The sequence below is a fragment of the Aspergillus fumigatus genome, chromosome 3, assembly GCF_000002655.1.
Source record: "Aspergillus fumigatus Af293 chromosome 3, whole genome shotgun sequence".
Classification (NCBI taxonomy): Eukaryota; Fungi; Ascomycota; class Eurotiomycetes; order Eurotiales; family Aspergillaceae; genus Aspergillus; species Aspergillus fumigatus.
Window position 1 is genome coordinate 3,513,665 of NC_007196.1, and position 12,223 is coordinate 3,525,887.

The 12,223-nt window shown below is 51.4% G+C and overlaps 5 protein-coding genes across 5 annotated transcripts; 3 read left to right on the top strand and 2 right to left on the bottom strand.

Moving 5' to 3' along the window:
- Window positions 1-989: 989 nt before the first annotated feature.
- Window positions 990-2,372, top strand: AFUA_3G13240 (aldose epimerase family protein; the record flags this gene model as incomplete). Its single annotated transcript, XM_749205.1, has 1 exon — window positions 990-2,372. One exon carries the CDS (start codon window positions 990-992, stop codon window positions 2,370-2,372), a length of 1,383 nt encoding a protein of 460 aa, XP_754298.1.
- A 352-nt stretch (window positions 2,373-2,724) lies between these two features.
- On the bottom strand, window positions 2,725-4,410 carry AFUA_3G13250 (putative actin-related protein RO7; the record flags this gene model as incomplete). Its single annotated transcript, XM_749204.1, has 1 exon — window positions 2,725-4,410. One exon carries the CDS (start codon window positions 4,408-4,410, stop codon window positions 2,725-2,727), a length of 1,686 nt encoding a protein of 561 aa, XP_754297.1.
- A 310-nt stretch (window positions 4,411-4,720) lies between these two features.
- Window positions 4,721-7,641, top strand: AFUA_3G13260 (crossover junction endodeoxyribonuclease; the record flags this gene model as incomplete). Its single annotated transcript, XM_077804463.1, has 2 exons — window positions 4,721-4,855; window positions 5,004-7,641. The coding sequence occupies exons 1-2, from the start codon at window positions 4,842-4,844 to the stop codon at window positions 7,639-7,641; spliced, it is 2,652 nt and encodes an 883-aa protein (XP_077660613.1). The 5' UTR covers window positions 4,721-4,841.
- Window positions 7,642-8,145: 504 nt separating this feature from the next.
- Window positions 8,146-9,714, bottom strand: AFUA_3G13270 (diacylglycerol/polyprenol kinase family protein; the record flags this gene model as incomplete). The annotated part of the gene is made up of 2 exons (XM_749202.2): window positions 9,597-9,714; window positions 8,146-9,526 (listed from the first exon to the last, which is right to left on the bottom strand). Exon 2 carries the CDS (start codon window positions 9,304-9,306, stop codon window positions 8,146-8,148), a length of 1,161 nt encoding a protein of 386 aa, XP_754295.1. The 5' UTR covers window positions 9,307-9,526; window positions 9,597-9,714.
- Window positions 9,715-9,835: 121 nt separating this feature from the next.
- spb4 (ATP-dependent RNA helicase SPB4) lies at window positions 9,836-12,126 on the top strand. The gene is made up of 3 exons (XM_077804464.1): window positions 9,836-10,210; window positions 10,280-10,789; window positions 10,843-12,126. Exons 1-3 carry the CDS (start codon window positions 9,921-9,923, stop codon window positions 11,963-11,965), a joined length of 1,923 nt encoding a protein of 640 aa, XP_077660614.1. The 5' UTR covers window positions 9,836-9,920; the 3' UTR covers window positions 11,966-12,126.
- Window positions 12,127-12,223: the final 97 nt, after the last annotated feature.

A 12,223-nucleotide genomic window follows, 5' to 3' on the forward strand; every position in this document is an offset into this window, starting at 1 on the left:
ACAGACCAGATCAGCGGTCATCATCCTGGACCCGACTCTAAGAGTCCGCAAATCCAACATAAACAAGTCTCCCGATCAGGCAGGCCGAGGGTCCGGGCCGATCAATGCGAGCGGACGCGTTGGTATTACATAATCAGGAAATATACTGTTCCGTTCCGAGTACGGTTAGTCATAGAGGCCATGGCTGCAGTGGTCGTTCGATTTACCAAAATGCTTCTAGCGGAAACATTCGTCAAAATTGAAGAGTGATATTCTTCATCATCACTGATTTACTCCATGCACACGTCAACAAAAGTCGTTGCTGGTCAACCAATTCCTCTCAGTAACCCTCCGCGAGCATCTTATTCTTGACCAAGAGGAGAAACTAAGAAAATGATCGACAAGCCTTTTTTCCTTCCCCGCAAATGGAAGTTGGAATCCCCCGCCGGAGTTTCCTGTAAAGGTCTAGCGTGTGGTCTGAGATCCAACCACGCGGTTTTTGCCTTGACGCCTTCCGGCCCTGTTGACCTGAGGCACTCACTAGTCAAAGCTAGATTAACGGCGATTAGGGGGCGTATTGCTTAACTGTTGCTGGAGCATTGAGAGCAATATACACGGAGAAATTCATTTCGCTTAACCACAACTCCTACCAGCTGGATCCTCCAGTAGTGTCTTCCATTCACTACAACTTCGCCCCAACTGGTTCCGTCACGCTCGTCGGCTGGCAGGCAAGATAACTACCAAGTGACTGCACGCGGCACAGATCCCTGCAACATTCTGGACTAGTCAACCAAAGGCCCCGAGACAACTGGAAGCTTGCCATCGACTACGTCCATTCTCGGTAAATTTACGAGTCATCTCAGCAAATCAGTGAAGCACAAGAGGGTTTGGGCCTACCCCAGCTTCCTGCTGGTTCCTGCGCTTTGATTTCCCCGCACAGAAGTAGCATCATGAGGTGAATCGGGGCGTACTACCAACAGTGACGTTTTATTGTTTTTGGCTAGGGGATTATGAATACTTCTCCAGTATTTAACCGACGCACACCCCCTCTTTGTGACTGCTTTCGTTCTTTGCTGTGTCCTGCTCGGATAACGCCTCGTGTCTTGATCATTTACTGCTCCTTTTTCATCACTATCACTATTCTCCTGGGGCTCAGGATGCATGTCAAGCACTATCTCTCGGCCGTCCTTTATGGACTGCCAGTTTTGGCTCAGAGTACACAGTCGAGCTCCTCTTCTTCGTCCAGCACTTCAGCTACAGATCCCTTCAAGGTCTACACCATCAGCGCGGAGAACATCACTGCCAAGCTGATTCCCTATGGAGCTCGACTGATATCTCTGATGGTCCCGGATCGCGATGGCAAGGAGCAGGATGTTGTCATTGGCTATGATGACCCTAAGGCCTACCTGAATGATACAGAGACAGTCCACACCTTCTTCGGTGCTGTTGTGGGTCGGTACGCCAATCGCATCAAGAACGGCACGTTCACCATCCGCAGTAATGAGTACCATGTCCCGAAGAATGAGAACAACGGCATCGACACTCTCCACGGAGGCAAGGTAGGCTACGACCAACGGAACTGGACTGTGACAGCACATTCCAAGTCTTCCGTCACCTTCACTCTCTACGATCAAGGTTGGGAAGACTTTCCTGGAGACGTCATCACCCACGCCGTCTACAGTGTCGACACGGCTGTCACTCCACAAAACCCAAAGGGTCTCCCCCAGCTGACCACCAAACTGATCTCCCTTGCCCTGACGGAGGCGACTCCAATTATGCTCTCCAACCACATCTACTGGAATCTCAATGCCTTCAAGGCCCCTAATGTCCTAAATGACACCTTCCTGCAACTCCCTTACTCCAACCGCCTCATCGCCACAGATGGCATCCTCATCCCCAATGGCACCATCCTCACGGTCGACGCGTTCAACGGCGCCCCCGATTTCACCGAGGGCAAGCTCATCGGCGCCGATCTCAAGGATACCTACGGCATGTGCGGCACCGACTGCACCGGCTACGATACCTGCTGGCTCGTCGACCGACCCCCTCAATACGCTGCTCCGGACTCGCTCGTCCCTATCGTTCGCATGAACTCCAGCGCAACCGGTATCAGCCTTGAAGTATCGTCCAACATGCCAGCGCTTCAAATATACACCTGCGACAACGCCAAGATGGACTACCTCCCCATCAAGCCGTCTCAGGAGAAGCGTAACAAGGAAGAGGGCAAGGAAGGCGCAAAGAATGTCATGCAATATGGCTGCGTGGTCATCGAGCCCGAGGGCTGGATTGATGGCATCAACCACCCTGAATGGGGGCAATTGCCACTGCAGATCTTCTCTCCCAACGATGGTCCAGCTGTCAACTGGGCTACTTATCAATTCGGCACTGTCTAGATGAGTCGTCCGCTGTGGATATAGGTGATTGAACTGGCGTAGCAGACTTTGGGTTCGAAGTGATATCGCTACTCTGTTTTGACATACCAGCAGCTTTGAGAACGACGTGTACATAGTAATCTAATGCTATTCCAGTCATGATCCTCCTGGCTGTCTGCCATTCCTTCGTAGCTGCACATCTATCATTTCTCGATCGGAGAGCAATCTGAAAGGATCAAGGAGTCTGCCATAATAACCTCCCAAATCAATAAACTATTCCGATTCTAACTGGGTATCATATATACAGGTCAAATTTCATCTTGGGTGCATGACATGCGAATCAACGTATAGTCACGCACGTCCTTGCCCAATCTCAACCCCAGGCTGCTAGTGTCCAGCTTGACCGATCCCCGCCTGCTCGAAGACCAGAACGTCGATCAGGAACATGGCCATGTTCCAAGTCCCGGCTGGCACCAGCAAGACCATGCTGGAGATATTTCTCCCGCTCAATCTCCACCTGTCCCCTGATCTTGAGGCTTGCCACAAGACTGGCTCCGGCCCAGGCACCCAGAGATTCCACCTCGCGTAGTATACCATGTACCTGGTGTTTCGTGTCCTTGTCTTTGCTACGGCGTAGCTTCTGCTCAACGAAATCTACCTCTTCTTCGGCTGCCTCTTGATCTTGATTATCCGGTACCGCTGAACTTTGACTGCCAGTCACGGGCGCCGGCGTTTTCAGCCTCGAAGCTAGGAACTTCTCCTCTACTTTCTGAATTGCTTCGCCGCGGACTGGGCTCCAGCCATATGCATTGACCATCGCCGCCACCTCGTCGATAACTCGCCGTCGTATGCCGGGAATATTAGCACCACCTCCAACGAATATTATCCGCGACATACATGTGCCCCTAACATCGGGCGGCAGGCCGAGTAGCGTGTTGTAAACCAACAAAGGTATTGACTTTTCTTCGTCGTCCAAATCGCGCTCCGCTGATTCCTTGGCGAAAAGGATCTTCTCAACCGGCTCCGCAAGCGCCGAAAATGGAATATCAATATAGGTCGAATGAGGATTCGATGGAGATGGAATCGACACCATCCTGTTGCCTATGGATTCGGGGACGTTTCCAGTCGGTGATTGCATGTTGCGCGATTCAGATAGTGAAGCTACTTTGTCACCTACCCGGGGCTTGCACCAGGCAAAACGACTGACGACTTCTTCGCAGTACTCGAAGCTGACGGTTATGTCGTCCGCAACTTCAGATTCCCGACTGGCGTCCGAGGCAAGGCGAGTGAGCATCCTCCCTGTCTCCTGAAGCAAGGACTTCATGGCTCTTGTACTTCGCTTGGCGGAAATCTCTCGGTATTCATACAGACCGGTTACAGTAGTTTCTGCCCATCCCAGATCTACCACCAATGCTGAGCGGAGCCCTGCTGCTACCGCGGCCATTGCAGGGCTCGGAAGAAGGGTGATACTGGGGAATCGCCAGCGACTGAAAAGAGTCGACAAAATCGAAGATAATAACGGATGTGGCATGATAGACGGGATGACCAGCACCAATCGTGATGTGCCCGCATCTGTCAGCAGATATTTGTTATATGTTTCCCGAAATACCCGTTCGATTTTGTCCTCGATGAGTCCCAGGTCGACATCACGTAAATCCATCCTCCACAGTTCGTATGCACCAGTCCATTGATCTGCATTGACTGCTCGCGAGCTGCTCGTATTGTTGATCCCTTTCACCCACCCTCTATAGTCGCCCGCTCTCCTCCAGTCATTTGGCCCATATCCCACTACACATATAGGTGTGCTTTCGCCCTCAAATCCAGCTCGAAACCACCGGGATCCAAGTTCAAAAATAATTGCGTCCTCTTCTCCGCGGAAAGAACTACCCCCCGAGCCGGTGCTCGCAAAGGAAGAGTTACTGGACCGCAATTGCTGTTGAGGTGTATGAGGTGACGACGGTCGGCCGGTTTGATTGTGGCGTAAGTTCAGGGGGAAACTGGTATTGGCGGAAACTGAGCGCTTCTCATCATCAAGAGAGGCTGTGGACGGGGTCGCCATTGCTTCTTAGCAACTATATCGACCGACGATAACTTCCCGTCGAGGTGTGTTGACTCCTAAATCAAAGCACGGAGAACGGATCGATTGAGTGTTGACCAACAGAGTCATTCTTTCCCTGCGCAACTCACCAGTCAAGGGTCCAACTAACCATAAAGCGCTGGAATAAATTGAACACTCATTGACCTGTAATCCTCGGCTCTGCCAAAGTGCAAGGTGCCTAGTCATTGCAAGAAACCGACAAAAGAATTACCCTCGTCTCCTCTTGACTGGACGGATCTTTGTCGGGCCGTCGCATCAGCTTCTCCGACGTCAACAACAAACAACACTACAGCAACAATCAGGATATTTTGCCTGCTTCACAGTAGTCGAGACTACTGCCCATTCCTAGATTCTGTTTTTTAGGCTTTCACTTGTGGTCTCTGGTCTGTCTCATGGGGATTCCTGGGTAGGTGCAAAGCTTGTTTTCAGATTTAGATTCTCCTAGCCTCTTTCTATATTTTGGATTGCACAACCTTAAGACCACAACATTAAAGAGCTCAGTGAACAAAAAAGTAGCGAGGCTATAATCCCGCGGATCAGCTAACATGGGACAGACTCATCAATGCCATTGGCTCTGGAGAACGAATTTCCTTGTCCAAACTGGCAATAACCCACTTGGAACGGACTTCAAGACCCATACGCATTGCCGTGGATATCTCGATATGGCTGTTCCAGGTGCAGGCCGGTCGAGGTGGACGAAATCCAGAGCTGCGGACTCTGTTTTACAGACTATTGAAGTTCCTAGCGCTGCCTATCCATCCGCTTTTTGTTTATGATGGGAAGGACAAACCGCCCTTCAAAAGAGGCAAGGCGGTCTCTGGTCGCAGCTACGGGAACGCGCCCATCATCCGACTTTCAAAGGTTCTAATCGATCTGTTCAAGTTTCCTCGACACGATGCTCCAGGTGAGGCTGAAGCAGAATGTGCTAGGTTGCAGAGAGCAGGTGTCGTTGATGCCGTCATGAGCAACGATGTTGACGCCTTGATGTTTGGCTCGACCCTAACCGTTATGAATTTCTCCAAGGAGAGTGGCAGTGGCACCTCCGCAGCCACCCATATTACCTGCTACAGAATGTGTGGTGATGGACATCATCCCTCAAATGTGCCACTTGACCGTGCTGGTATGATCCTATTCGCGATGCTCAGTGGCGGTGACTACTTGCCGTCCGGAGTTCCAAAGTGTGGCAGCAAGTTGGCCGCAGAGATTGCCAGAGCCGGCTTTGGCGGGGATCTCTTGGACGCTATCAAGTCGGACGGGCCTGAACTCGACATGAAGCTAGAAGAATGGAAAGAAAGGCTACAGTACGAGCTGGATGAGAACGAAAGCGGGTACTTCCAAACGAAGCACAAAGCAGTACGTATTCCAGAGTCGTTCCCAGATAGGACAGTCCTATCATACTACGCCAAACCAGTTGTGTCCTCGCCTCAGGATATTGAAGTGCTCAAAACCCGCCTGATGAATGCTTGGGACCAGGAAATCGACGTCCTCGAACTGCGAAGATTCACAGCTGATGCATTCGAGTGGAATTACCGTTCTGGAGCAAGGAAGGTGATCAAGTTGCTCGCAGAGCCTCTTGTCTCCTATAGACTTCGCTTGCAGAAAAGCCCGTCACCTCTTGCCGGGACTACCTCATTGTCAGGCAGCGATGTGCAGATGTTGCAAAGGATCTACAAGAGCCGAACTAGCTTTAGTACTGATGGCCTGACAGAGCTGCAGTTGGAGATTGTTCCGATAGATGTCGTTGGCTTGGACCTACTTGCCGAGGAACCTAATCCACCGATTCCTTCCCAGGAAACGACAATAGTTTCCGGGGATGAAGATGAGGATGCGGAAGTCTATACAGAGGCTACAGGTCAGCCACCGACCAAAAATCGAACCGGGAAGCGTTTCGACCCCTATGCCGCCGAAAAAGTCTGGATCTTCGAAACCATTGCCACCATCGGGGTGCCTGAGGTCGTGCGGACCTGGAAAAAAGAACAGGCCGAAAAGGCTTCCGCGCCGAAGAAGTCCAGCAATCGAAAGACAGGTCCCAAGAAGAAGGGACCAATCGACCCCGGCATGAAAAGAGGCAGTATCCTCAAGTATGGCACACTCACCAAGCAGAGATCTGACATCTCAGAGTTCAAAGGAGCACAACTATTTGAGGCGGCGATGTCCGCAACTCCTCCAAGTAAATTGAGAGCGCCAGAGCTTCTGCGTGCTGAGAGCTCTCCAGACGCCTTAATGAGGAGCACCCCAGTCTACGGCCCATACAGTCATAAGCGCAGGTTGGATATTCAACCGCAAAAACATCAGATTGTAGATGATTTGGTTGACTCATTCACTTCTTCGTGCACCATATCCTCTATGCCGGACGTCAAGCGACATCCAATGGCCACGCTATCCCGCATGGGGAGCCGGCTGGCGGTTGTACGTTCTGGCAATGTCGAGGTGCAGACTCTCGACTTCTCAAGTGCTGAACCTGTCTTCAATTCCTCTCCATCATGTGCATCTCCCGGTAGGATCAAAATCAGTTACTCCAATGTCAGGTACGGTGACACCGCCGATTCAGACCTATCCTCACACACAAAGTCTGTCGTATCTCCGTCATCGCCTGGAAGCGAGAGTCATCAGCAGAAGAAGTCGAGGCCCGTCAAGGCGTCAGTTGAGCCTCGAAGGGGGGTAGAAGTTCAGGAGTTGGAGGACATTATGTCTGCGGTTACACTCAGTGATGGAAGCCCTTATGAACAGTTCGACAGGTTGGCGCAAACACCGACCGGTCTCAAAGTTCGATCACTAAGTGGACTGAAAATTCATGAGGTTCATGCTCTCGCCGCTGAAGCTCAAATAGCGCGTTCTTCTCGGACGAAGGAGCTCGTCTCTCCGACCGCAGAGCGTTCAATCGTGAAGGCCCCCGGTGTACGCCTGCCGCCAAGTGCTCCAAAGACTTTGGCAATGGACGCGGGCGTGGATGATGCGCTCGAGCCGACAACGAAGGAGGAAAAGCGAGTTGAATCGAGCAGTAAGGTGTCAAGGCCTCGCCAGACTTCTTCACATCTAGAATCCGTCATCGTGTGCGGTGGCTTCTGGACGACTGAGGCTAAGTCCCAATCTGAGCTGGCTTCAGAGGAGACAGAGCGTGACTCGTCCAACAATGACGAAAAGAGAAAGAAGAAGCGCATCCCCCGTGTAAGCATTTTGGACTTGAGTTGATGTTTGCCGACTTCAAAGTTGATTTGTTAGCACTCAAATAGCGGTGTTCTGGCGTCTATGGGGATACCAAGGATATTGAAGTCTTATTTCATGTGATTCGGGGTTGATTCTTTTTTTTCATTCGTCTATAATTTAAGTACATATCTCTTCAAAATACACGTCGCAGTTGTTGCGACAATGTAGGGAATCATAATAAGGTTGGAAATAAGATTGGAGAAAATCTTCAAGCAAGCAACAGTGGAAGCGCCCATCGACAGGGGGTTTTGAATCAACCATTGCGGATGTCCCATCGTATATGACCATTCCAGTCTATTGGGAAACCAAGGTGTCTATCCTCGTAGACCTGTCAAGGAAAAAGTAACGAATCGATGTATATAGTGGTATAAATATAACTACAGGAGAACAGTGAATAAGCGCGTCAGAGAGAAATTGACAGGCCCGACCTCGGCATTCCTAGGAAAGAGGTATATGTCTATCAAAGTCGAATAGAAAGAGCGAGCAAAGTTAACCGAAAACTTTCAGGAATCCCCACAGCCCGATTCCACTAAGAACGGGGATAGTGAAGTTATCATCCCAGCTGAACAAGTCGATGAACTCGCTTCCAGCGGCGATAATACCGGAAACAACACTCATGACACCCAGTGCCAGCGGGCCGGTGATGACTCCGCGCGAGGAATCGGAATCGGCAGTCCAACCCAGGAGACCCTTGATAGGATCGGGGAGTAGTTTCAGACGGCCGGTAAACATGAACGAACCCTCGGGATCGTTGGGAAAGGCTCCGACGCGGGGGACAAACCAGCCCCAGAAGGCAGCGGCGGTGACGACGCCGACGACCCAGGCGGCCAGGGTACCAGCAAAGCTCTTGCCCTTGCGCAGTTGGAACGTGTGCCGGCCGTAGAGACGGCCGAAGGTGGAGGCTGCGGTGTCGCACCAGCTGAGGAGCAGGACGCCCATGACCGCGACGTCCTTGGGGAAGAAACGCAGAACGCTGTATGCGCCCAGCAGGTACCAGATCACCCCGTTGTAGCCCGACACTTCTGTCTCCCGCATGAGCGCACCAACGCAGCGAATGTAGATTTTATTGAACGTCTCGGAGCGATGGCGGATAAAGTCTGTCGCGGCGATGGGGACGAGAGCGGAGAGCAGCCATGGGGTGATCTGGAGAGTCTGGACGCCTCGGCTATACAGATAAAGGGTAAGAAAGCCGATGGAGCCATGGAGGAGCTTGCGCGGTATCTCGTGACGATGGATGAAGCTGCGGTAGCGAGTGTGGAGGGGGATCAAGCCCAGAGGTGAGGGTGAACGAGAGATGTCGTGTGCCCGGCCTTTGCCCAGGGCGGAATTAGGCGAAAGTAAGTCGGTGGGCGATATGCGGCCGTTGGTCTTCGAAGGCTCCGGTTTCCTGGCTGGTATCATGGGATTAGATCGCCGCGTGCGAGTTAAACGAGCAGGAGCTGCTGGGCTGCGACTGCGTGACCTGGTCGAGTCCGCATCCACGTCTTCGCTTTTCTCCTCGGATACATCTACAAGACGTTGGCGTCGCGCTGCCGACCGAGTCCTCGGTCCGGCATAACCATCCCGTGAGCTTGACTCACTCGACGGTACAGGCGAAGGAGATATGACTCGGGGAGTTGCTGGGATGTCGTCGGCAGAAGAAGAGGGCATTTCGACCGCTCTTATACCGAAAGGCGGAAGACCCGGAGCCGGTATCAGCCCGGACAGAGGTCGCTGGCGCAGATAATTATAGTCGCAGACAAGCGTGTCAAAGGAGAGAAATCTGCCAGCTGCAAACGACGCAATGATGGGCGACTAGATGATGAATGAGGTGTGTGTGAATAGGAAGTTGGTCTATCGCGTGAGACGTTGGCCCAAGGCAGACAGGCGGCTGCGCATGTTTCTGGAAATTTAGAGAGAGATCGACATGGTCACTTGACCAGCAGAAAGACAGCACTGACAAATAATATTTGAGAAATTGAGAATCACTCGGTAGGTGCTCGAAAGCAATTTGCAAATCCAATTTTTTATCTGAGTATTGTGTTCGTGGTTTCTTTTTCCTCCTTTCGGTTTTATTTCTGTCAGGTACCTTCAGGCTTGTGATTCCGCCGAAATCCGTAGGGGATCACGTGTAAATTGGCAGAAAGTACTCACCGCCTCAATATCTAATCAGTGATCGTTTTGATAAGCTATTTTTTTCCTGCATCAGTCTGGGCAATCGTTGCTGATCGTCGAATCGAAGTGCGGATCGAAGTGACGGTCCGATTCTGCACTCGGCTGCTGTCATGGCTCCGAAACCACCTTCAGGCACTTCATTGAGGGCCTGGGATGCAGTGACACCAGCCCTGTCAGAATGGGTCTTAGAAGCAATGTCCTCAATGGGCTTCACCCGCATGACCCCAGTGCAAGCATCCGCTATTCCTCTGTTCATGGCGCATAAGGATGTCGTAGTGGAGGCAGTCACTGGCAGCGGAAAGACGCTGTCTTTCCTGATCCCAGTTGTAGAGAAGCTTTTGCGTCTCGAGGAACCCATTAAGAAACATCATGTTGGCGCCATCATCATTTCACCAACAAGGTAGGCATTGATTTCTGGGCGCGCGGCAGCCAGAATTGTGGAAACGCTCGATGCTGAGTATGTTATTAGAGAACTTGCATCACAGATTTATAATGTACTATCATCATTACTCGCCTTCCATCCTCCTTCAGCTGCTGCGATCAACCCCTCCGAAGACGACGATGCGCCTCGACCCAAGTTTCCCTCATCTACTCTCAAAGTTGTTCCGCAGCTCCTCCTCGGTGGTTCTACTACTCCTGCAGAAGATCTGAGTACGTTCCTGAAGCGTTCACCGAATGTGTTGGTCTCCACGCCTGGACGGCTTCTGGAATTGCTTTCTTCTCCTCACGTCCACTGTCCTCAATCCTCATTCGAGATGCTGGTTCTTGACGAGGCCGATCGACTGCTAGATCTGGGATTCAAAGAGACTTTACAGAACATTCTGCGCCGGCTTCCCAAACAGAGACGGACTGGTTTGTTCAGCGCCAGTGTTAGCGAGGCCGTTGACCAGATTGTCCGAGTTGGTTTACGAAATCCTGTCAAGGTCATGGTCAAGGTCAAGGGTGGCTCAGGCGTTGACGATAAGCGGACTCCAGCTAGGTTGGTGCCTCTCTACTTTATACTTGAACAGCAGTCTAATTCGATTGTACCAGTCTGCAAATGACCTATCTTACGACACCCCCCTCGCACAAGTTCGCCGCTTTGAAACGCATCGTTTCTTCAGTTCAGCCCACTCCCTTGAAAACGATATTCTTCGTCTCTACCTGTTCTGGTGTCGATTATTTGTCTGCAATCCTCCCATTGCTGCTTGGTGACGATTTCCTCTTGATTCCACTGCACGGCAAACACCAGGCAAATGTCCGCCAAAAGAACTTCAACCGCTTCATCAACTCACACGATCCGGCCATTCTTCTCACCACTGATGTTGCTGCGCGTGGGTTGGATATCCCGTCTGTCGATCTCGTCGTGCAAATCGACCCTCCATCAGACCCGAAGTCGTTCATTCATCGATGCGGCCGTGCTGGAAGAGCTGGCCGGAGGGGTCTGAGTGTAGTGCTTTTGCATCCAGGACGAGAAGAAGATTATGTTTCTTTCCTAGAGGTTCGGAAAACACCGGTTGTTCCATTTTCTCCATCGATTTCTTTCTCCGACGCCGATGCGGCTGCTGCCACGGCTACTGCCCGAAAGGCTGTGTTGGCCGATCGTGCGCTGCATGACCGAGGCCAGAAGGCGTTTGTCAGCTGGCTCAGAAGCTACAGCAAGCATCAGGCGAGCAGTATCTTTCGTGTCTCTGACCTTGATTGGGAAGCTTTAGGCAAAGCCTGGGGTTTGTTGAAATTGCCTAAGATGCCTGAGTTGAAGAACTTCACCGGTGACAAGACGCTCGGCATGAGCCTTGACTGGGACAATTACGCATACAAAGACAAGCAAAGGGAGAAACGGCGGAAGGAGCTTCTCCAAGAGGCTGCCGAGTCTGGTGCCACTCAATCCACGTCAAACAAGAGACGAGCCACCGAAAGTGTCGCATGGAGCCAACAGGCTGAGTCGAAGAACAAGAAGCTCAAGCGACGTGAGCAGAAGAAGTCAAAGCAAGAGAAGGCGAGATGGGAGAAGATGACGGAGGAAGAAAAACAGAAGGTTCTTGAGACGGAGAAGATGGTTGAGGAGCTGAGGAAGAAGAACGAGGAAGAAAGACGACTAAGACGAGCGGTAGCCAAAGCCGCAGGCGCGAAGGCTGATGGTGACGACGAGGAAGAATTCCAGGGATTTGATTGAAATCCCTCGATAAATACACTATATCCATTGGTTGGATGATCTTGATACCTGAATGTATACCTAGAGCTTCTTCCCGGATAGAAACCTTTGTACATACAAAGCAACTTATCTTGACGAGTCTCCTGAATTATTTTCTTTTGCCTTGTGAGTTCATTTACCGATTTTCAAGTTAAGTCATTTGCTTTCAGATGACTTCTCATCCAGGTCAAGAACTATCTGCATCTCCTGAAACAGGATCCCCTCTCCGAGATCAGTCCT